Genomic DNA, 25945 nt, shown 5'->3' with positions numbered 1-25945 from the left:
GACAATAACGTGCAGGGTGTCATAGAACTACATTTAAATAAATTAAATGTATGATTTAATAATAATTTAATTAGATTTAAGTTATTTATTTATGCAATGTTCTAATTTTATATGATTGTTTATGTAAATTCTGCGTGACTGTGACGTGTTTTAATGCGTGCGTGCTGAACGTTCGAGCCGCGTCGGTTCAAACACTGGAGCAGAGGGAGTTGCCATGGAAACGGAGCGGCAACACAACGACTGACAAGCAGGAAGCTCCGTTTCTCGCTGCTGTTTTTACTGTTTTCGGTAAGTTTAGTTCCTAAAATCTCACAAACATTAAATACAGTTATTCCTGACGCCTCTCTTGCTTGTATTTGACTCGTTTCTGGTGAAATTAGTTAATAGAAATGGTTTAGTGTCTTCGAACAAGTCCGTTAGCATCTTAGCCATTTTCAGAGGACGTAACGTTAACATTAGGCTAACTCCATAGACAGCTCTTATTGAATGTTTGGGATTTTATTCACATCTTTATGTGTAGATGAGAGGTTTTGACAGTTCTGTAAAAGTTTTGCTGGTAATTTTTCAGTGAGTGATTGGAAATAGGCTCATTTATTTAACCTAAACATATAGTCTACTCTACACTGTACCGTTAATCGGTGACGTCACTTACATCAGCGGGACAATTAACTGAATCTAGTTCAAACGTATTTTTATCTCTCATGGTAAACAAATGTTGATAAAAAACTGTTCTGTGATTTCAGAAGAAAAACAAAAGCACGGCAAGATGGGAGGCTCCAAGATTTCACAATTTCTGAAGGGAGCCGCAGATGGAGAAGTAAGGAACACAAGTGAACAGGTGAAGCTTCTTAAAATTTTAAGAGGGCTTTGACATCCACAAATAAGAAGTATGAGCAATATTAAATAAGTAAACCTAGAAGCAAATGATGTTATGTTAAAAGAATGTTTTCTGTATATTCTTCTTTCTCTTTTCTACATTTCACCTGCTCTAGCTTGGTTCCTTGTAATAAACCTGGCTGGCATTGTATACTAAATATTGTTGGCTCTGTGACAAATTGCTTCTTATGTTCCTACATTTTTCCATGTTGATGGCCTGCACCCCAGACTCAGAGCGGACCTCCTGTCGGACAACATCTCCCAGGCACAATGAACAATATGGTTGGTAAGTTAACCTCAAACATGCACTAACGTTCAAAATTCAGTCTCTTATGCTCACCAAGCCTGAATTTATTAAACAATTCAGATAAAAAAACAAACAAAAAAAAACAGTAGTATTACAATTTAAAATAGCTGTTCTCTGTGTGAATGTAATTTATTCCTGTGATCAAAGCTGAATTTTCAGCATCATTACTCCAGTCTTCAGAGCCACATGATCCTTCAGAAATCATTCTAATATACTGATTTGCTGCTCAAGAAACATTTCTGATTATTATCAATGTTGAAAATAGTTGTGCTGCACAATATTTTTGTGTGTGTGTGGGTTTTTTTTTCAGGATTCTTTGATGAATAGAAATTTCAAAAGAACAGCATTAGTTGAAACAGAAAACTTAACACTCATTTTTGATTAATTTAATGCATCCTTGCTGAATAAAAATAAGAATTTCCTTTAAAAAAAATCCTGATAAAAATAAACAAACAAACGAACTTTACACTGTTAAAACAGAAACATCCACTTTTGGTACTTTTGGCAAGATGTCTTAAAATGTATTTCTTTTTTTTTAAACTTAGACCACATTATTAGATTACCTTTTTACATTATGAATACACATAAATGACAGCTTAATGATTTTTTAAATATTTTTAGTAGATTTATTTAAAGACCACATGTAAAAAAAAAAAAAAAATTGTCACTGGTGTTACCTTCTTTGTCAATTTTAGAAGTTTTTGTGAAATATTATTTCTCGATTTATTTCAGCACATGTAGTCAGTTACATGAAAACAATGATAATGCAACAAATTAGATTGTTTTATTTATTTTAATCAGGTTTGTTAAAAGTGTGATTGAATGATGTTAGTACATTTGTGCAACCATGTATTTGTTATAACAATGAAAATATTTTTGGGGGAAAAAACAGTTATAAACAAGTAATGATGCAATCCTTAAAATCTTAACTCTTGAGTGAAGCAGAATTCAATGGATGTAAAATTATTATCGTGCCACGTGACACATTTTATGTAATGTGACAGAAAAAAAACACGATAACACCAGTGACACAATGAATCACCAGTGACATACATTAGACCAAAGATACTTATTCTTCAACTATAATTAATAGATGAGACTAAATTGTTACGTTTAGCAATTAGTGAAAGCAGTTAGTAAAAGAACATAAACATAAACTGATCTTCACTGGTGTAACCCATAAAGAAGGTGACACCAGTGACAGTAACACCAGTTACAGTTTTCATGAAAAATGCATTTTGCAGAATGTCTGCTGCAAGGTATCAAACCACATGTTGTCAGTCATGGTATACTCACTAAATTAAGTAGTTTAATCCATTTGTATTCCAGATTTTTGAGTATTCTCAAAATAAAGCACTTTCCCTCTGTACATGGCTGTGGGGACGAGCAGTTTTGTGGTGCTTGGAATTCTTTATAATTAATTAAGAACAAATATTGCCACATTGATGGCTCAAGAAGGTTTAATTGATCAAATAACATATTGTTTCAATTTAAAATATATAAAACAAGTTGTAACCCTAAAGTCTTTTTCAAGTGTTATATTTCTGTAAAGGCTAGGGACAGAAAAATGTACATTTCTATAGAATGACCCATTTATCAGAAATGCTTCTTTGGTAAAATCAGCATATTAGAATGATTTCTGAAAGATCATGTGACACTGAAGTTTGAAGTAATGATGCTGAAAATTCAGCTTTGATCACAGCAATCAATTACATTTTAACATTCACACAAAACATCTCATAACCTTGCAATTAAGTTATATTTGATTAAATAAATAATCTTTTGTCTGAAATAATATGAACAGCAGCTATTCTAATCTTTCTCCTTTTGCTTTCCTGTTTATATCTCGGGATGTCCATCCCAAGGTTACTAGAGATTACACCAGTTCCAGTTTGGATCCAGCCTGGCGTGTGAAGACGCCAACACTCACAAAGACTTCAGATGATGGCAACTAGATGAACATACAAAGCTGCCAAATAATCCTTATATTGTAATCATTGCCCTAAAAGGTAAGTTTGCAGATTTTCAACCAGCTTTGTATTGTTACAGTGTTGGTAATATATGTAAATGAACAAGGTTTACCTGTTCTCTGAATTACTTGTATAGAGATTTCACCATTTGTGACCTGTGCTGGCAAAATGAGCAAATTTTCAAATACTTTTTCACTTTTCAAAATGATATATGAGTTGTTAGAATCGGACGAAAAATTACTGCGCTACACCCGTTTGAAGTCGATAAAGATAAAGCTGTCACGGCCCTGCTGGTGTGCCCTGGTTGGCCACCAGATGTCACTGTGTGTGTTAGCACATGGCTTATTGTTTGTTGTTTGTGCCATGTGCTTTCCTGTCTATTGTCTGACCCCACCCTCCCGAGGCGGCGGTGTCCGCTCACGTTCCTCCCGAGGCGGCGGTGTCCGCTCACAAGGCTTCCGAAGCGGCGGTTTCCGCACACGTTCCTCCCGAGGCGGCGGTGTCCGCTCACAAGGCTCCCGAAGCGGCGGTGTCCGCACACGTTCCTCCCGAGGCGGCGGTTTCCGCTCACGTTCCTCCCGAGGCGGCGGTGTCCACTCACAAGGCTTCCGAAGCGGCGGTTTCCGCACACGTTCCTCCCGAGGCGGGGGTGTCCGCTCACAAGGCTTCCGAAGCGGCGTTTTCCGCACACGTTCCTCCCGAGGCGGCGGTGTCCGCTCACAAGGCTTCAGCGGCGGTTTCCGCACGTTCCTCCCGAGCGGCGGTGTCCGCTCACAAGGCTCAGCGGCGGTGTCCGCTCACAAGGCTCCCGGCGCGGTGTCCGCTCACAAAGGCTCCAGCGGCGGTGTCCGCACACGTTCCTCCCGAGGCGGCGGTGTCCGCTCACAAGGCTCCCGAGGCGGCGGTGTCCGCTCACAAAACTCCAGGCGGCGGTGTCCACTCACAAGGCTTCCAGCGGCGGTGTCGCTCACGTTCCTCAGGCGGCGGTGTCCGCACATTCCTCCCGAGGCGGCGGTGTCCGCTCACACAAGGCTCCAGGCGGCGGTTTCCGCCACGTTCCTCCCGAGGCGGCGGTGCCCGCTCACGAGCCTCAGGCGGCGGTGCCGCTCACGTTCCTCCAGGCGGCGGTGCCCGCCACGCCTCCCGAGGCGGCGGTGTCCGCCACAAGGCTCCCGAGGCGGCGGTGTCCGCTCACGCCTCCCGAGGCGGCGGTGTCCGCTCACACAAGGCTCCCGGCGCGGTGTCCGCACGTTCCTCGGCGGCGGTGCCCGCTCACGAGCCTCCCGAGGCGGCGGTGCCCGCTCACGAGCCTCCCGAGGCGGCGGTGTCCGCACACAAGGCTCCAGGCGGCGGTGTCCGCACACAAGGCTCCAGGCGGCGGTGTCCGCACACAAGGCTCCAGCGGCGGTGCCCGCCACGTTCCTCCCGAGGCGGGGTGTCCGCTCACAAGGCTCCCAAGCGGCGGTGTCCGCACACATTCCTCCCGAGGCGGCGGTGTCCGCACACATTCCTCCCGAAGCGGCGGTGTCCGCACACAAGGCTCCCGAGGCGGCGGTGCCCGCTCACGTTCCTCCCGAGGCGGCGGTGCCCGCTCACAAGGTTCCCGAAACGGCGGTGGCCGCTCACGATTTTCCCGAAGCGGCGGTGTCCGCACACAAGGCTCCCAAAACGGCAGAGCCTGTCATTGCCCGTTCCCAGGTGGCAAATCCACACACACCGCTGTGGTGGCCGCGGGCTCTGCCCTGGGTCCCCATCCTGCCGGCGCTGCCTCAGTCCCCAGGTCCCCCTCTGCCGCTACATGGGCCTGGCCCACCATCTCTCCCCCTGATCCGCCTCCGGCCCACCGCTCTCCTAGACATATTTTTTTTTTCCTCTTCTCAGTTTTAGTGTGTGGAGCGTCTAGAATCCGCTCCTTAAAGGGGGGGTTGTGTCACGGCCCTGCTGGTGTGCCCTGGTTGGCCACCAGATGTCACTGTGTGTGTTAGCACATGGCTTATTGTTTGTTGTTTGTGCCATGTGCTTTCCTGTCTATTGTCTGACCCCACCCTCCTTGTTATCTCATTATTGTTTCAGTTACTTCACCTGTGTCCTCCTCGTTTGGCTCCCCATATAGTCTCCTGGTGTCTGCAGTCCTGTGCTGTTTCGTTGTTAATGTTGGATGTTTGGTATCGTGTGTGGGTTTGTCTATGTGTGCTGTAGCTCTCTGCCTGCCTGCCTGTTTTCCCCTTGGGGTGGTTTTGGTCATCTTTTGTTTCTTTTTAACCTCTTCCACTCTAAGGCATATTTTGGAATTCCGCCTGAATTTAACACACCCAAGTTTAAATGTTCACCCTAGACACATACAGTGTAGGAAATTTAAATAGCTAGTGTCATTGTACAGGAAACCCTTCAAATTTACTAAATCAGATTGCAAAACGTCATAAATAGCATTGTATGCTTTTAAAATATTATGATAAACATAAAAAAAATAGGCCTTTTTGTTTATTTTATTTTTTAAATCCTGTCTTTGAAAATCTGTGATTCAGGTTCTGTTTGCTCTGGGGACCTGCTGATTATATTGTTTGACTACACTATGTGCCAGTATCCACCAGAAAAAAAGATTTTTTCTCTATCACATTCTGAACAAGAGTTATTCAAATATAACCAAAGGGAGGCAAAGTGTCATTTGTAGTGCATGTGTCCTTTGGATCCAGCGTCACTTTCTCTTTCAAGCTCTTCTAATATTGCTTTGACGCAAGAGAACACCTTTTTAGCTGCTTTTCCCTCTCCAGATGCCATTTTTTAATCAAAACGCTCGAAAAATACAAATATATCTACAAATTTTCTGTCAGTCGTCTCCGTCACTTGTCACTATCTACTCGCCTATCATCAACAACAAACCGGTCGTGATCCCGCCCACCTACTCCACTGATTCGTTCATGGATTCATTGGCTGATTCAGCATGTGATTGGACTACTAGATAAATGATTGACATGTTATTGGAGAGCGGACAACCTCAGCTTTGAACACGTGCCTGATTATGTATATAATCGTCATGATTAGAGGACCCTTGCACGCTTTGATGATGGTGTGTAGATCGCGTGTAGATCGCGTGTTTCTCGCGTCGAGCGCATTTTGTGTTCTGGACATCCGCGACATAACAGTGGATTATTTACCAAGAGGAGCTCACAGAAAAGTACAAATGGGCTCATTTGAAAGAAAACATCCTAGGGTAAAGATGATATAGTGTTTGTGGCTGATTTTAGCTTAGAGCACCTGTAATCGAAGCAGAAATGAGACGTTTGTCTTTGTTTTTTCACAGAAATCATATTTTACTGCCCGATTCTTATGGAGATAATGTGAATTATGATGTTAAAACAATAAAACAAACGACACAGTCACATTTCTGAGAATGAGAGCTTTCTTTTGATGTATGATTTTTCTGTTTTGTGAGGTACATAAAATATATATATTCATATTTACGTTTCTGCATCGCCATTTTGGGGGAGGAGCTATTTTGTGACGATTGTTTTTTAAAGCTTTATATTCATTATTTGTGTTCCATATACACAAATATCATTATATTCTGTGTAAAGATGAGGTTTTAAGATTTTAAATGATACTATATATGGGGTGATAGTATCTCCAGAAACATAAAAAAAATAGGTTTAAATATAATGACGTAGCTCTTTTGCCCGCCCACGGGCAATTAGAGTGGAAGAGGTTAATAAAAGACCCACTTTTCTCCTGCACTTGAGTCCTCGCCTCATCTCTCGACCGATCCCTGACAGAACGAAACAGCCAAATGAGGACTCAGCGGAGAATGGGCTCACACCATCCACCAGCCTCTAACGTCAGCAGCCCCCTCTACCAACGCATCCTCCAGTTCCAGGCCCTGAGCTCCCTCCGTCAGCAGGGCACTGATGTGAGGAAGTTTGCCCTGAGGTTCTGTGGTGCAGCAGAGGGTTTGGGGTACAATGATGCGGCCCTCAAGGACCTTTTCAATAGTGCCCTTGAGGAGCCCCTCAAATGGTGGAGGATGAGGGGGCTGGACCACCTGACGTTTGGGGAATTTGTGGAGTTCCTGGCACGTTCCCCAGCTAGGGTAGCTGGAGTGCCTCAGGCAGTGCTCGCCGAAGCTGCAGCACCTCCAGTGGTGGCCGACAAAGCTGCAGAAGCTGCAGGGCCCCAGTGGCAATCAAAGGGTGTCAGAGGCCTCGTCTGCCGCACCCAATACCTCCAGCCCGCTTCCAGGCGTCCCGGGCTGATACTGGCGTGCAGGAACCCCACTGATGTCAATGCGGCGGCGTGGTCTGCTCGCGCTCAGGCGGCGGTTTCCGCACACGTTCCTCGGCGGCGGTGTCCGCTCACGTTCCTCAGCGGCGGTGTCCGCACACATTCCTCCAGGCGGCGGTGTCCGCACACATTCCTCAGCGGCGGTGTCCGCACACAAAGGCTCCAGCGGCGGTTTCCGCTCAGAGTTCCTCAGCGGCGGCGTCCGCACACAAAACTCAGGCGGCGGTGCCCGCTCACGTTCCTCAGGCGGCGGTGCCCGCTCACGTTCCTCAGCGGCGGTGCCGCTCACGTTCCTCAGGCGGCGGTTTACGCTCACGTTCCTCGAGGCGGTGGTGTCCGCTCACAAGGCTCCCGGCGGCGGTGTCCGCACACGTTCCTCAGCGGCGGTGTCCGCTCACAAAACTCAGCGGCGGTGTCCGCACGTTCCTCAGCGGCGGTTTCCGCTCACGTTCCTCAGCGGCGGTGTCCGCTCACAAAACTTCAGCGGCGGTTTCCGCACGTTCCTCAGCGGCGGTGTCCGCTCACAAAAGGCTCCCAGCGGCGGTGTCCGCACGTTCCTCGAGGTGGCGGTGTCCGCTCACAAGGCTCCAGCGGCGGTGTCCGCTCACAAAACTCAGCGGCGGTGTCCGCACACAAAGGCTCCCAGCGGCGGTGTCCGCTCACGTTCCTCCAGCGGCGGTGTCCGCACACATTCCTCCAGGCGGCGGTGTCCGCACACAAAACTCCAGCGGCGGTTTCGCTCACGTTCCTCAGCGGCGGTGTCCGCACACAAAACTCCAGCGGCGGTTTCCGCTCAGGTTCCTCAGCGGCGGCGTCCGCACACAAAACTCCAGCGGCGGTGCCGCTCACGTTCCTCAGCGGCGGTGCCCGCTCACGTTCCTCAGGCGGCGGTGCCCGCTCACGTTCCTCAGCGGCAGTTTACGCTCACGTTCCTCGAGGCGGTGGTGTCCGCTCACAAAGGCTCCCAGCGGCGGTGTCCGCACACATTCCTCAGCGGCGGTGTCCGCTCACAAAAGGCTCCCAGCGGCGGTGTCCGCACACGTTCCTCCAGCGGCGGTTTCCGCTCACGTTCCTCCAGCGGCGGTGTCCGCTCACAAAACTTCAGCGGCGGTTTCCGCACCACGTTCCTCCAGCGGCGGTGTCCGCTCACAAAACTCAGCGGCGGTGTCCGCACGTTCCTCCAGTGGCGGTGTCCGCTCACAAAACTCCAGCGGCGGTGTCCGCTCACAAAACTCCAGCGGCGGTGTCCGCACAAAACTCCAGCGGCGGTGTCCGCTCACGTTCCTCAGCGGCGGTGTCCGCACATTCCTCAGCGGCGGTGTCCGCACACAAAACTCCAGCGGCGGTTTCGCTCACGTTCCTCCAGCGGCGGCGTCCGCACACAAAACTCCAGCGGCGGTGCCGCTCACGTTCCTCCCGAGGCGGTGTCCGCACGTTCCTCAGGCGGTGTCCGCTCACAAAACTCCAGCGGCGGTGTCCGCACACGTTCCTCCCGAGGCGGCGGTTTCCGCTCACGTTCCTCAGCGGCGGTGTCCGCTCACAAGGCTTCAGCGGCGGTTTCGCACACGTTCCTCGAGGCGGTGTCCGCTCACAGGCTCCAGCGGCGGTGTCCGCACGTTCCTCCCGAGGTGGCGGTGTCCGCTCACAAGGCTCCAGGCGGCGGTGTCCGCTCACAGGCTCAGCGGCGGTGTCCGCACACAAGGCTCCAGCGGCGGTGTCGCTCACGTTCCTCCAGGCGGCGGTGTCCGCACACATTCCTCAGCGGTGTCCGCACAAAAGGCTCCCGAGCGGCGGTTTCGCTCACGTTCCTCAGGCGGCGGTGTCCGCACAAAAGGCTCCAGCGGCGGTTTCCGCTCAGGTTCCTCAGCGGCGGCGTCCGCACACAAAACTCCAGCGGCGGTGCCGCTCACGTTCCTCAGGCGGCGGTGCCCGCTCACGTTCCTCCAGGCGGCGGTGCCCGCTCACGTTCCTCAGCGGCAGTTTACGCTCACGTTCCTCAGGCGGTGGTGTCCGCTCACAAGGCTCAAGCGGCGGTGTCCGCACACGTTCCTCAGGCGGCGGTGTCCGCTCACAAGGCTCCCAGCGGCGGTGTCCGCACACGTTCCTCGAGGCGGCGGTTTCGCTCACGTTCCTCGAGGCGGCGGTGTCCGCTCACAAGGCTTCAGCGGCGGTTTCCGCACACGTTCCTCGGCGGCGGTGTCCGCTCACAAGGCTCAGCGGCGGTGTCCGCACGTTCCTCCAGTGGCGGTGTCCGCTCACAAGGCTCCCGAGGCGGTGTCCGCTCACAAAACTCCAGGCGGCGGTGTCCGCACACAAGGCTCCAGCGGCGGTGTCGCTCACGTTCCTCAGGCGGCGGTGTCCGCACATTCCTCAGCGGCGGTGTCCGCACACAAGGCTCCAGCGGCGGTTTCCGCTCACGTTCCTCCAGCGGCGGCGTCCGCACAAAACTCCAGGCGGCGGTGCCGCTCCACGTTCCTCCCGGCGGCGGTGCCCGCTCACGTTCCTCAGCGGCGGTGCCGCTCACGTTCCTCCCGAGGCGGTGGTGTCCGCTCACAGGCTCCCAGCGGCGGTGTCCGCACGTTCCTCAGGCGGCGGTGTCCGCTCACAAAAGGCTCCAGCGGCGGTGTCCGCACACGTTCCTCCAGCGGCGGTGTCCGCTCACAAAACTCCAGCGGCGGTTTCCGCACCACGTTCCTCAGCGGCGGTGTCCGCTCACAAAAGGCTCAGCGGCGGTGTCCGCTCACAAGGCTCCCAGCGCGGTGGTCGCTCACGATTTTCAGCGGCGGTGTCCGCACATTCCTCAGCGGCGGTGTCCGCACACAAGGCTCAGGCGGCGGTGCCCGCTCACGTTCCTCCGGCGGTGCCCGCTCACAAGGTTCCCAGCGGCGGTGTCCGCTCACGTTCCTCCGGCGGTGTCCGCACACAAGGCTCCCAAAAGCGGCAGAGCCTGTCATTGCCCGTTCCCAGGTGGCAAATCCACACACACCGCTGTGGTGGCGGGCTCTGCCCTGGGTCCCCATCCTGCGGCGCTGCCTCAGTCCCCAGGTCCCCTCTGCCGCTACATGGGCCTGGCCCACCATCTCTCCCCTGATCCGCCTCCGGCCCACCGCTCTCCTAGACATATTTTTTTCCTCTTCTCAGTTTTAGTGTGTGGAGCGTCTAGAATCCGCTCCTTAAAGGGGGGGTTGTGTCACGGCCCTGCTGGTGTGCCCTGGTTGGCCACCAGATGTCACTGTGTGTGTTAGCACATGGCTTATTGTTTGTTGTTTGTGCCATGTGCTTTCCTGTCTATTGTCTGACCCCACCCTCCTTGTTATCTCATTATTGTTTCAGTTACTTCACCTGTGTCCTCCTCGTTTGGCTCCCCATATAGTCTCCTGGTGTCTGCAGTCCTGTGCTGTTTCGTTGTTAATGTTGGATGTTTGGTATCGTGTGTGGGTTTGTCTATGTGTGCTGTAGCTCTCTGCCTGCCTGCCTGTTTTCCCCCTTGGGGTGGTTTTTGGTCATCTTTTGTTTCTTTTTTTAACCTCTTCCACTCTAAGGCATATTTTGGAATTCCGCCTGAATTTAACACACCCAAGTTTAAATGTTCACCCTAGACACATACAGTGTAGGAAATTTAAATAGCTAGTGTCATTGTACAGGAAACCCTTCAAATTTACTAAATCAGATTGCAAAACGTCATAAATAGCATTGTATGCTTTTAAAATATTATGATAAACATAAAAAAAATAGGCCTTTTTGTTTATTTTATTTTTTAAATCCTGTCTTTGAAAATCTGTGATTCAGGTTCTGTTTGCTCTGGGGACCTGCTGATTATATTGTTTGACTACACTATGTGCCAGTATCCACCAGAAAAAAGATTTTTCTCTATCACATTCTGAACAAGAGTTATTCAAATATAACCAAAGGAGGCAAAGTGTCATTTGTAGTGCATGTGTCCTTTGGATCCAGCGTCACTTTCTCTTTCAAGCTCTTCTAATATTGCTTTGACGCAAGAGAACACCTTTTAGCTGCTTTTCCCTCTCCAGATGCCATTTTTAATCAAAACGCTCGAAAAATACAAATATATCTACAAATTTTCTGTCAGTCGTCTCCGTCACTTGTCACTATCTACTAGCCTATCATCAACAACAAACCGGTCGTGATCCGCCCACCTACTCCACTGATTCGTTCATGGATTCATTGGCTGATTCAGCATGTGATTGGACTACTAGATAAATGATTGACATGTTATTGGAGAGCGGACAACCTCAGCTTTGAACACGTGCCTGATTATGTATATAATCGTCATGATTAGAGGACCCTTGCGCTTTGATGATGGTGTGTAGATCGCGTGTAGATCGCGTGTTTCTCGCGTCGGCGCATTTTGTGTTCTGGACATCCGCGACATAACAGTGGATTATTTACCAAGAGGAGCTCACAGAAAAGTACAAATGGGCTCATTTGAAAGAAAACATCCTAGGGTAAAGATGATATAGTGTTTGTGGCTGATTTTAGCTTAGAGCACCTGTAATCGAAGCAGAAATGAGACGTTTGTCTTTGTTTTTCACAGAAATCATATTTTACTGCCCGATTCTTATGGAGATAATGTGAATTATGATGTTAAAACAATAAAACAAACGACACAGTCACATTCTGAGAATGAGAGCTTTCTTTTGATGTATGATTTTTCTGTTTTGTGAGGTACATAAAATATATATATTCATATTTACGTTTCTGCATCGCCATTTTGGGGGAGGAGCTATTTTGTGACGATTGTTTTTTAAAGCTTTATATTCATTATTTGTGTTCCATATACACAAATATCATTATATTCTGTGTAAAGATGAGGTTTTAAGATTTTAAATGATACTATATATGGGGTGATAGTATCTCCAGAAACATAAAAAAATAGGTTTAAATATAATGGCGTAGCTCTTTTGCCCGCCCACGGGCAATTAGAGTGGAAGAGGTTAATAAAGACCCACTTTTCTCCTGCACTTGAGTCCTCGCCTCATCTCGACCGATCCTGACAGAACGAAACAGCCAAATGAGGACTCAGCGGAGAATGGGCTCACACCATCCACCAGCCTCTAACGTCAGCAGCCCCTCTACCAACGCATCCTCCAGTTCCAGGCCCTGAGCTCCCTCCGTCAGCAGGGCACTGATGTGAGAAGTTTGCCCTGAGGTTCTGTGGTGCAGCAGAGGGTTTGGGGTACAATGATGCGGCCCTCAAGGACCTTTTCAATAGTGCCCTTGAGGAGCCCCTCAAATGGTGGAGGATGAGGGGCTGGACCACCTGGCGTTTGGGGAATTTGTGGAGTTCCTGGCACGTTCCCCAGCTAGGGTAGCTGGAGTGCCTCAGGCAGTGCTCGAGCTGCAGCACCTCCAGTGGTGGCCGACAAAGCTGCAGAAGCTGCAGGGCCCCAGTGGCAATCAAAGGGTGTCAGAGGCCTCGTCTGCCGCACCCAATACCTCCAGCCCGCTTCCAGGCGTCCCGGGCTGATCTGGCGTGCAGGAACCCCACTGATGTCAATGCGGCGTGGTCTGCTCGCGCTCCCGAGGCGGCGGTTTCCGCACGTTCCTCCCGAGGCGGCGGTTTACGCTCACGTTCCTCAGGCGGCGGTGTCCGCACACATTCCTCAGCGGCGGTGTCCGCACATTCCTCAGCGGCGGTGTCCGCACAAAACTCCAGCGGCGGTTTCGCTCAGGTTCCTCCAGCGGCGGCGTCCGCACACAAGGCTCCCGAGGCGGCGGTGCCCGCTCACGTTCCTCAGCGGCGGTGCCGCTCACGTTCCTCCAGGCGGTGCCCGCTCACGTTCCTCAGCGGCAGTTTACGCTCACGTTCCTCCAGGCGGTGGTGTCCGCTCACAAAAGGCTCCCGAGGCGGCGGTGTCCGCACCACGTTCCTCCAGCGGCGGTGTCCGCTCACAAAAGGCTCCCAGCGGCGGTGTCCGCACCACGTTCCTCAGCGGCGGTTTCGCTCACGTTCCTCCAGCGGCGGTGTCCGCTCACAAAACTCCCAGCGGCGGTTTCCGCACACGTTCCTCAGCGGCGGTGTCCGCTCACAAAACTCCCAGCGGCGGTGTCCGCACCACGTTCCTCCAGTGGCGGTGTCCGCTCACAAAACTCCCAGCGGCGGTGTCCGCTCACAAAACTCCAGGCGGCGGTGTCCGCACAAAACTCCCAGCGGCGGTGTCGCTCACGTTCCTCCAGCGGCGGTGTCCGCACACATTCCTCCAGCGGCGGTGTCCACACAAGGCTCAGCGGCGGTTTCCGCTCACGTTCCTCCAGCGGCGGCGTCCGCACAAAACTCCAGGCGGCGGTGCCGCTCACGTTCCTCCAGCGGCGGTGCCGCTCACGTTCCTCAGCGGCGGTGCCGCTCACGTTCCTCCAGCGGTGGTGTCCGCTCACAAAACTCCAGCGGCGGTGTCCGCACACGTTCCTCAGCGGCGGTGTCCGCTCACAAAACTCAGCGGCGGTGTCCGCACACGTTCCTCAGCGGCGGTGTCCGCTCACAAAACTTCAGCGGCGGTTTCCGCACACGTTCCTCAGGCGGCGGTGTCCGCTCACAAAACTCCCAGCGGCGGTGTCCGCTCACAAAACTCCAGCGGCGGTGTCCGCACACGTTCCTCCAGTGGCGGTGTCCGCTCACAAAACTCCCAGCGGCGGTGTCCGCTCACAAAACTCCAGCGGCGGTGTCCGCTCACAAGGCTCCCGAGGCGGTGCCCGCTCACGAGCCTCCCGAGGCGGCGGTGCCCGCTCACGAGCCTCCCGGCGGCGGTGTCCGCACACAAGGCTCCCGGCGGCGGTGTCCGCTCACAAGGCTCCCGAGGCGGCGGTGTCCGCACACAAGGCTCCAGCGGCGGTGCCCGCTCACGTTCCTCCAGCGGTGTCCGCTCACAAGGCTCCCAAGCGGCGGTGTCCGCTCACGTTCCTCCAGCGGCGGTGTCCGCACATTCCTCAGCGGCGGTGTCCGCACACAAAACTCCCAAGCGGCGGTGTCCGCTCACGTTCCTCGAGGCGGCGGTGCCCGCTCACAAGGTTCAGCAGCGGTGGCAGCTCACGATTTTCGAGCGGCGGTGTCCGCACACAAGGCTCCCAAAGCGGCAGAGCCTGTCATTGCCCGTTCCCAGGTGGCAAATCCACACACACCGCTGTGGTGGCCGCGGGCTCTGCCCTGGGTCCCCATCCTGCCGGCGCTGCCTCAGTCCCCAGGTCCCCCTCTGCCGCTACATGGGCCTGGCCCACCATCTCTCCCCCTGATCCGCCTCCGGCCCACCGCTCTCCTAGACATATTTTTTCCTCTTCTCAGTTTTAGTGTGTGGGCGTCTAGAATCCGCTCCTTAAAGGGGTTGTGTCACGGCCCTGCTGGTGTGCCCTGGTTGGCCACCAGATGTCACTGTGTGTGTTAGCACATGGCTTATTCCTCCCGAGGCGGCGGTGCCCGCTCACGTTCCTCCCGAGGCGGCGGTGCCCGCTCACGTTCCTCCCGAGGCGGCGGTGCCCGCACACAAGGCTCCCGAGGCGGCGGTTTCCGCTCACGTTCCTCCCGAGGCAGCGGCGTCCGCACACAAGGCTCCCGAGGCGGCGGTGCCCGCTCACGTTCCTCCCGAGGCGGTGCCCGCTCACGTTCCTCCAGCGGTGTCCGCTCACAAGGCTCCCAGCGGCGGTTTCCGCTCACGTTCCTCCAGCGGCGGTGTCCGCACAAAACTCCAGCGGCGGTGTCCGCTCACAAAACTCCAGCGGCGGTGTCCGCACACAAAACTCCCAGCGGCGGTGTCGCTCACGTTCCTCAGCGGCGGTGTCCACAAAAGGCTCCCGAAGCGGCGGTGTCGCTCACGTTCCTCAGCGGCGGTGTCCGCTCACAAAACTCCAGCGGCGGTGTCCGCTCACAAAACTCCAGCGGCGGTGTCCGCTCACAAAACTCCAGCGGCGGTGTCCGCACACAAGGCTCCCAGCGGCGGTGTCGCTCCACGTTCCTCAGCGGCGGTGTCCACACAAGGCTCCCAGCGGCGGTGTCCGCTCACAAAACTCCAGCGGCGGTTTCCGCACACGTTCCTCAGCGGCGGTGTCCGCTCACAAGGCTTCGAGCGGCGTTTTCCGCACACGTTCCTCCAGCGGCGGTGTCGCTCACAAAACTCCCGAGGCGGCGGTGTCCGCTCACGTGCCATGTGCTTTCCTGTCTATTGTCTGACCCCACCCTCCTTGTTATCTCATTATTGTTTCAGTTACTTCACCTGTGTCCTCCTCGTTTGGCTCCCCATATAGTCTCCTGGTGTCTGCAGTCCTGTGCTGTTTCGTTGTTAATGTTGGATGTTTGGTATCGTGTGTGGGTTTGTCTATGTGTGCTGTAGCTCTCTGCCTGCCTGCCTGCCTGTTTTCCCCCTCGGGGTGGTTTTTGGTCATCTTTTGTTTCTTTTTTTAATAAAAGACCCACTTTTCTCCTGCACTTGAGTCCTCGCCTCATCTCTCGACCGATCCCTGACAAAAGCATTTTGAGAAAAACTGATTTAAAGTTTTCTGAAGGTTCCAAAGCAAAATCACCAACATTAATTATTTCCTCCCAATTATTTTCTTAATAATCATTACTAGATTAATAATCACAAAATAGCTATTTTTTTATTTTATCTTTGTTGTTATTAATATGAATCAATGCAAAAAAATAAAAGATATATATACACACACACACAGGAAAGAAACAAGTAATGTATTACTTTTTTCATTTTACATCTAAACAAAAGCATTCAAGTAAGTGAAACAAATAATCAAATGTAAAAATCACTTTAGTGTGTTTATTATGAATGAATTGATTACAAAAGCAGTTCAGTCAAGAGCAGCGAATGATTCCCTCTTTTCTTTTATTATTAGATTAGCATTGAGACAGACGGCCTGTATATTAGACCTACTGTACTGAACGGATATAATGTCACACATCTGATGTTTTTACCCAACATTTCCCCAAACGTTCACTTAAGACATACAGATTATTTTTGCATGAATACTTAAATACTGTAATTCCGTGTATGTGTGTATATTTATCGGGATCACACGCCATCAGAAGCGCCGTTAAGCTTCAGATGACAGTCAGCACGAGATGCGAGCGGAGAAAAGGTACTCCTTTCAGAAAACATGTAAATAAAGATATATTTAGATGTTTAAATACTATTTAGAGCATTGGGATCGCTAGAAGAGGGCTTAATGAACTAATTTTTGTGAAAAACTCAAATTCGACCAAAATCAACATCTTTCACTTCTTTTGCCTGTAACTCGAAATTAGCTCGTGTGCATTCCGACTCATTTTGCCAGCACAGGTCACATTTATTAGTAAGCAAAACTCTGCCAAATAATGCAAAATGTTAGGAGGTGATTGTATGTCTCATTTCTTTTTCCTGTGTACTATAACTTCTGAACAGGAACTAATACTTCTTTGACTTGTTTGAGAAGATTTAGATGGAGGGTTTAGCTGTGTTTCTCCCTTTTCTCTATTCTATTCTATTCATTTTTTATATACTAATTATTAATCAGTTTAGAAATCTTTTTACCACGTTTACTAAGGAGCACTTTGGGACTGAGTATGTATTTATGATGCAAATGTAAATGCCTGTAAACTAACCTAAAAAGCTGTTACATGCCTTTCTCATAAGGTCCCGCCTGTTAGCAATGCTAATATTATTTAGCGAATGACTTCATTAAATTATCCACTATGAAAAAACTGTTTTATCAATGTACTTTTAGGGAGGAACTTGTCAACAAATCTACCTCACAGCGCATCAATGACAGCAGTTTGGCAATTACAGACGGGCGTGTTGGATCAGGGTTAGATCTGAATTCTGCAGGTGGGTAGATCTCCAGGAACAGGATTGGGCAGTCCTATTATATTGGTTATGCATGATGGATTTTGAACTGTACTGTTTTTATTGCAGGTTTTCTGGATTCCCAGTTGAAGACATCAGTACATCAGATGTTGCCCTGGACAGCTGTATCTACAGTACACCACACTGACCTCTGCTTTTGCATAGATGGCTGACTACTACCATAGTATTATTGGTATTATGTTCTAAGGCAGGGGTACTCAAGTTCAGAGGCCAAGCGGGCCGCATTTAAACTACATATTGCTATAATATAAAGCACAAATTACAATTTGCATCATCAGACTTTATTTAAGACAATATTTGCAGATTTACTGATTTAGAAATACAGTTTATTACTTATCTAAGTCTTGCTTGTCCTTGTCCTATTTAAAATAAGACTGAGCATGAAATAAATATTAGATATATATATATATATATATATATATATATATATATAATTATTATTTTTATTTTTTAAAGAGTAAAAATCTGGAACTAAAAATTGGATTAAAAGTTTGTTTTGCTATATTGAACAGAGTAGCCTATTGAACAAACTCAAAATGCTAAAACTAAAAACATTCTTGAGCAAACATAGTTCACAAAGTACTTTAGGAAGAAGTAGTATTATTTTTCATATTTATATTTTTAAAATAGATATCACTATTCTCCCACCATGATTCTGAAAAATGTAATTTACTAGAGTTTCTAGAAAAAAAAATTACTGCTGTCTATGTATAGAATACAATATTCAACCAACTGATAAAGTGAAACAAATGATTCATAACTCATAACTTCATGACTTGCTCATGAAGACTTCACTTGTTTCATTCCTGAATGAATCAATGTTTTTTGAACGAATCTCAGTTTAAGTCACTTGTCTCCACCTGCTGGCGTTATGTTGTAATTGATACAATCTTTATTAGAATAAATAACCTTTTTGAAAGTGAAGATGCTTCAATTTTGATCGCTTCTGTATAACGATACAAAAGACTTTGTAAAGATGTTTCACATAAGTAAACTGCTCTCTTTGGATCAGCGCGAACGCAGATTTGAACGTTACATTGTGATTTAAGGCTTTAATAGACATATGAATCCTGTCATTTATGAACAAGATTGCGTGGGTGATTGAATCTGTTCGCGATCTGACTATTTATTTAAATATCCAACAGTATACGACAATAAACATACGACGCGATATGGTTTAACTGTGTTCTTCCAGCCATCTTTGGTATTTTCATAATATTTATAATCCTTCATTGCACAGAATTTGTGCTGTGAGACAGACTTTCACGTGCGCTTTGTGTTTGTTTGTCCTGAAGCTCGATTGCGGCTGCGGTTAAATGCACTTGCATTTTCGAATATTTTTATACGAAATTGATGTACACACAGTCAGTTATGTTTTCAGAGCAGAACAAAACATCTGCTATATCGAAATAGATCTGTGCATTAACTAGCAGTCATTAGAGTATTAGTAGTATGTCTGCTAAATATATGCTAACACTTTCTTTTGATGATTCCCCAACAGACAAACTGACTATAAGTAACTTTGCAAGTACGTCAACATTCTACCGACCCTAACCTTAACCTAAGCCTACTAATACTCTAATGAGAGTTAGTTGACATGTAGTTGCAAAGTTGCTTATAGTCAATAGACTAAGGGGACCATCAAAATAAAATGTAACCTAATAAATAAACACTGCATTTTTTTTCAGTTGAAATTATTAATTAGCTCACATTAAAATTAATATTAGCCTCACAGGGAACACTCAAATAACACTCCACACCTAACCACTTACAAGATGTACTGTAGTAAGATACTATGTAGATCTTAAATAATGTCAAGATATATAGTCCATTATAAATGAAGTAGATTTAATATGGTGTTCATTGTGTTATAAATAATCATTAATCTTAAAAGTTATAACCACAAATGCATATGCATTATAATGTATTGTAATTGTTATTATGATTATTTATAAGACGATATAACATATTATAAGGTTTTTTATAATGCATTATGCATTCATTATAATGCCTTAAGAATATCCTTATAATGTATTATAAATATGGGTTTCAAAGAAAGTGTTACCGTAATTTTTTTTTTTAAAGTAGCCTGCTTATATAATAATAAAAAAATAAAATAAAGTACATTTTGAACAAAATAAAATTGATATGAAAATGTAGCCGTGTGCAGTAATATTGAAAACTGAGAATGTGACGCATCGTGATATTAAGTTGATAATGATAATCGTAATTGAATTGAATCATGAAACCAGTGAAGATTCACACCCTTATTTTTAAGATGGCAGTACTGACACACAGAGATTCCAACTATAAACAAAAAGCATAGAAACTGCAATTTTGGTTAAGATGTAAAGTTGTAAAGATTAATTGGGGAAAAAATGTAGATCAAGAATCGTTTTGGAATCGGATCGTGACTCCCAGAATCGGATCGGATCGTGAAGCGCCTGAAGATTCCCACCCCTACCGTATAGAATATATCATCTTCCTCGTTCTGTGACAAAAACCGCACATCAGCTCACAAAATGAAGTTATTTCAAACACTCGACTGATGTTGTGGAGTAAAATCATGTTGTCCTCTTTTGTTGGACAACGCTTCTGTTTTAAGTTGTTTGGGGTGTGCCGTGCGTGGTTAGTTACAGCGCTTAGAGATCGAGCAGCTTTTACTACTGTGATTGTATAGGTTACATTTAATTTATAAAAAAATCAAACTGCCTAATATTTTGAGCGCAACCTGTAATAAAAATACATTAATCTTCAGCATGACGCAGGCCACAAAATTAATGCGGACGGGCCACCTGTTGAGTACCCCTGTCTAAGGTATTATTATAGCAAAACTGAGCACCTGTGACAGTGGAATGTGTAGGTGTAAAGAATAGTCACACGTGCGTATTACAGGTAGTAAATTTACAGTCACAGAGAAAAGTGTTTTTTTGTTGTTGTTTTTTTTAGGAGTTCCAAATGTTTTTTTTACTCTTTCTCTCTAACAAACACAACACAACAGTTACATCATTTCAAATTCTGAGATTCAAATCATATTCTACAAATCACAAATTAAGAAACTTATGTGAATGTGGGGCAAAACACATTCACACACCCGAATCAAAAATGTGAAGTCATGAACAAATTTTGCACATTTGCATATATACAGTCATAGTCAGAACTATTGGCACCCTTGGTAAATATAAACAAAAGTCTATAAAAATAAATCTGCATTGTCAATCCTTTTTAATAAAAGATCAAAAAGTGGGTGGGGGGAAGCTCATATTTTTTCTCTAATACACATTGGCCGCAGTTAATGACACCCTTTTATTCAGTACTTTTTGCAATCTCCTTTTGCCACAATAACAGCTCTGAGTCTCTCCTATAATGCCTGATGAGTTTGGAGCTCACCTGACAAGAGATCTTTGGAGTCTTTGGCCACTCAAACCATCCTCCTCACCTTGCATATAGACACACATCCTCTTCGAGGCAGATCTGTGGCATTTTAAACAGTACATATTTATTTTTACAGCCTTTTTCGATCATATTAACTAAGGGTGCCAATAATTCTGACCACAACTGTAAAGTAGAACTTTTATGTGAGATCTCACATGACATATCAGAATGTGAGATTCCACTTGCACGCTTGATTAGAATTTGAAATTCGATCAAACTGAATAGAATTTAACTGAATAGAATAGGTAAGTGATAGCATTAATTGGTCAGGTGTTGATGAAAAAGATGCGTCTTTAGACGTTTTTTGAAAATGGCTGCTTGAATTGAGATGGGCAGGTCATTGCAACATGAACTTATCTACAAATACCACAGTTAAATTCTGGAAAAATGAAATATAGCCCCGCATAAATCTGGTATAACAGCCTGTGAATTTCGTAATTTGTGATTTGTAGAATAGGATTTATGCACCTGCAGTGAAGATTTTGAGAAGGTTTTGTTGGTTTGAGAGAGAAAGAAACAAAATACAAGTTTGCAATTCCTAAAACATTTTCTTGATGACTTTACTGAAATATTCTCTACAAATACAAATTCCACGGTCGCAGGTGCTCAGTTTTGCTACAATAATTCTAGACACAATAGACATGTACTGTATGCAAATATAAAAAAGGGACATAAACAACTGAATATTCAGGGATGCAAACTTATCACCTTTAAGTGAAAATTGTAATTTTGAATCTAAAATAGATAATTTACGTGATTTGTGTAGATCCAGAGTTTTTAAAAGTGTGAGTAGTAAGTAGTAAAATTAGTATTGACTCATTTTAGACACCTGCTGAAATTGACTTCTTTCAAATGCTCCTGTGTGTATATTTGTGGTTTGGAATTAGTAAAATGTGCTTAGAAAAAAAAAGATATAATCCGAATATTAACTGGCTATCGACTATAATGCACGCTCTGTATAATCCATTCACAAGTGGAATAGTGACAACTGTATTTACCCAATTACAGGAATCAATCTGCTGAAATATTCTGCGAGTCACTTCTTAAACTGCTATGATTGAGATAATAGACTAATATACTAGCAAAAGCAAAATTTAGCAGCTTCAACATTTAGATAAAAACTTAAAGCACTTTTTTCACGTCGTTTTTTGGTTAAAATAGACCTATATGATGTGACAGAAATCGTCCACTAAATAGCAGATGGCATATTTTACATGTTATTTACATTAATGAAGATTAGAAATGTACATTTTACATAAAATGTTGTCATTTTATATGAAAATATACAAAATATAATATTTTTGATGCAAATAATTAAAAAAGTACCCCCCAAATGCTGCACAACTTTAAAGAAACTGTAATTATGGAGTGATATTACATGTATAAAAAGCAATTAAAAATTAACTTTGTGTATGACTGATATTACAATTGTGGGTTAGGTATAAAATAACATATTTTTTTATTTGTAACTTGACACTATTTAAATTTGCCTATAATTTACTTAATACCTCTTTGTGTGTATTTGATTGTAAATGTAAATGTTATATGGTTTGTGCTAATCATGTATTTGTAACTGTTTACAAGCTGTATTGTATAAATAATAAAGAAATTATGACTGAATGTGATGTGTTTAGTATATTATTAATAAACTAGATTAAAAAGTTCGTCGAGACAAACTTTAGGTTGGCTTGAGAAAGCCTAGCCTGAATGTTTAAAGCAGTTGTGAAAGCTTGAAGTTGTAAGAATTACAGAACCTCAGACACTTTGAACTTCTGAGATGGACAACACCAACACGGTGTATTAACATACAGACATCTGTCTCCACATCCCACTGAGAGAAAATGCAGGAAAACGCCTCTCTCACATATGCATCAGTGCATTTTCAACCCCTTCCTTCCCCTCACCCATCCTTCCCTTCACTCAACTCACTCAGAATGGTCAATAGTGGAATATAATGTTCTACATTAATGCAAGTGATATTAACAGTCATGTTTGGTATCATTTGAATTGTCTCAGGGCAACTGGTACAATGGTCTTATTCTTATAAGAAGTAAACTAAAAGGTAATACAGATCCTAAGAGTTTAGAGAGATTTTGCATACTGTCGAGGGCAGGTCAGTTTCAAGTGGTTTCCATGCAAAATTTCCACTCGTCAATGCAAATTCCAATCGTTAGCTCCTGTCTCCATCTCGGGGGATGTTGGTCTTGTTCTGGGGTACTTAAGGAAGTGTTGCAAAAGGATCGGGGCGATCTGTAGCCAGAAGCCCGTAGTGTGGTGTCTCTATACTTCACACTATGTATTTCTATAAAGTCAGGTATGCATCTTTTACTCGTAGATTTATCTTTGAGAATTCGATGTTTTGTATTGATATGATCTGATATCTCTGAATTGGCTATGTAATTGACATAATACATATTTACCTGACTGATAATAAATTGTTACATTTGATCTTATTCTGTTTTACTCTGTAATTATTGACTCTAGTAGAATATGTTGTATCCTTGTTAGAGACATGAGCACCTGAATGAACGAGTAAATATAAAGTAAAGAGTCACCAGAATAATCAAATATCAGAAGAATACTAATTAGAAATAGACAAACAACCAATTTGCATTTCAACCTAAATTCGATGTTATAATAAAATGGAGTCAGATTAGATATTAAAATGGAGTCAGATTAGATATTAAAATGGAGTCAGATTTGAAGTTAACCTAGACTGAACAATTTTGCGCGCTGAAAAGGCCGAACGCGCAGGAAACCTTCACCCACGATTGGATACCGTCCTTGGACCAAATTTGTGGACCTTACAGTGGTGACCAACCTCCGTGATCTCCCTACCTAGGCGAGTGACGTCTTTCCAGCGCGAATTTTGGTTTCATTCACACCGAGGATATGAGGCTTGAGCTCCTTCTTCCCTGTCTACAACTGCTGTGGTAAGTTCGTTCCTTTTATTTTTAGAAGAGTCAGGGAAAGCTTTTTGCATCTCACATATAGACATTTTAGAACGGGTCGACATACCCATTGTTAGACCGGAGACCGTAGAAATCCGGTGGGAAGAAAACTAGCTGGGAAACATGACTTTTCAGGGACAGTACAGCGCCAGTGTAGATCAGGAGATCATGGAAATTCAAGCCTTACAAATAAAAGACACCCTCCTTCGTTTAAACGATAAAGGATTAAACCTTAAGTGGAAAAACAACGAAATCATATCTTGGTTTTTGGCCGAAGGAGAAAAATTGGCATCTAAATCAAAATATAAAAAAACAACAGCTGCCATCGTCTACTTGCTTAGGAAAAACGACCTAGAAACATTAGCCGAAAATGAACGCATGATAGAGAGTATCAAAGAAATCGAGAAAGCACGTTCGGATGAATTACAAAAGCTTAGAGCACAGGTCGAGGCGTTTATATACGAAAGACAAGGTTGGGCAAGAAAAAGTGAAAACATGGCAAGAAAAATAGATGCGCTCCAAAAGAAACTCAAAGCCGGCAATAATTATATATCAGCCCTTGAAGACTGCTGTGATAATGCAGGCTTCCCGGTGGCTGCAGTAAAGAAAGCAGCACTGGATGAAACTTTTGATTCTGAGGAAAACAGTGATAGCGATGATGATGATGATGTTGCTGCGTTAGGGAGTCGGACACGGAGAGAAACTCGTAACCGAGCTCCCGTTCAGAGACATGAAGAACGAAATCAGCGAAGTCCGATCAAAGCAAGAGCAAAACCCAGCGAAAGACCACCCAAATCAATCAGAGTCGCTGTACTAAAAACCATGACTAACGCTAACGATGAAATAACCACAATTAGCCGTCCATTAACATGCGAAGAGTGTACAAAACACAAACAAATCGTGGGAATGATGCCCAAAAGAGGGCCATTCCAACCCTACTGGGAAACACTGATGTTACAGGCTACAGTGTTTAAACTAGAAACTAGAGATGTGTGGCAAATAGCACTCCTTACGATCCCTGAAGAACTAAGATCGAAACTAAGCCCAGAGATGAAATCCGGTGACATAATCAAACGAAATAATAATGAAACCGACGAAAGTATCTATGAACGATTAAAACAAGCATTGCTAGATATGAGGGGACCAACGACCGCGGATTGGAGCAGGATACTAGAAATTAAACAGGGAAGCAATGAACCGTTTGAAACATACGCTGAACGTCTGTGGGTGACATACAAAGAACATTCCGGTCTAGAAACTGCAAGCCGTGATCACGAACCGTTATTACAACTCATAAAGAACAATGCTGGCACTCCAGTCCAAAATGCATTGTCAAACGGAGTAGATCCGTCCGAAAACACGTTCAGAACGATAGTAGATTGGGGTTCGAGGATAGAAAACAGATGGAAATCAAAGGCCCTCAATATTGCATCTGCACAGGGGTTAACAGAAGAGAAAAGCACAAATTATTCTAACAGAAATGGGGCTGAAAAGCATGTCCACTTCTTGGAAGAGGTGACTAGCTGTGATGACTCTAGAACTCTTAGTTCTTGGAAAGCATGTGCCACTGCTCAAGATAGCGTGCCAGTTTCAGTTCTTAAGGTGATGCAGCACAATAATGGCACAGAGTCATGTACCAGAATGCATGGTGTAAGAGAAGCATTAGGAGTCATGAAAACCTCAAACTTCAGGAGAACACAGCAGACAACCCTATGGCAAAGACAGCAGGTTTTGTAGTTCCTGTCACAAAATAGGCCATACAGAAGAAAAATGTTGGGCACTGGGAAGGAGTAGACCTCCACCTTATTTTCTGAAACATAGGAAATCACTTTCTAAAGGCAAAGATCAATTGTTTACATGTAACAAGTCATCCTCAGGTAAAACTCTTAGTGAGTTAACTGCATTGCTCACACAAGGCTTCCAGATACTGACTTCACTTGCTAGTGGGTTAGCAGCTTAATAGCGATGAGTTTAATATGTAAATATCCCAATTTCAATGATCCTGTTTTATTTTCAAATTTGTAATTGTGCTAAACACAATGTGCACATATAACACACATCATAGATGTTTGTGCTACTACATGTACACATAGACTAGTTGAGTTTATTCTTTAAAAACACATGACTGCTTTACTGTAAGTGTGCGAAAAACACTTAGGTTTAAGGTTGTAGATGCTACATGCATACTAGACCGTGTGTCTTCTGTGAAATTGGAATAACTGTTATACTGGAATTACATAGCAATTTTAAGTTGCATGTGTGTCTATCTAT

At 45.8% G+C, this 25945-nt stretch overlaps 1 protein-coding gene across 1 annotated transcript; it reads left to right on the top strand.

The window, feature by feature from the left end:
• Positions 1–25411, top strand: LOC131521687 (uncharacterized). The gene is made up of 6 exons (XM_058746636.1): positions 1–288; positions 744–838; positions 1105–1158; positions 3049–3192; positions 17149–17249; positions 17337–25411. The coding sequence occupies exon 6, from the start codon at positions 23798–23800 to the stop codon at positions 25409–25411; it is 1614 nt and encodes a 537-aa protein (XP_058602619.1). The 5' UTR covers positions 1–288; positions 744–838; positions 1105–1158; positions 3049–3192; positions 17149–17249; positions 17337–23797.
• The last annotated feature ends 534 nt before the right edge of the window (positions 25412–25945 follow it).

Source organism: Onychostoma macrolepis, chromosome 16, assembly GCF_012432095.1.
Source record: "Onychostoma macrolepis isolate SWU-2019 chromosome 16, ASM1243209v1, whole genome shotgun sequence".
NCBI lineage: Eukaryota > Metazoa > Chordata > Actinopteri > Cypriniformes > Cyprinidae > Onychostoma > Onychostoma macrolepis.
Note: the sequence above shows the minus strand (reverse complement) of the source record. Positions and strands in the feature narration are given on the sequence as shown.

Bases quoted from the DNA above. Each gene is read 5' to 3' on its own strand.
- LOC131521687 (XM_058746636.1), top strand. From the start codon at position 23,798: ATGACTTTTCAGGGACAGTACAGCGCCAGTGTAGATCAGGAGATCATG.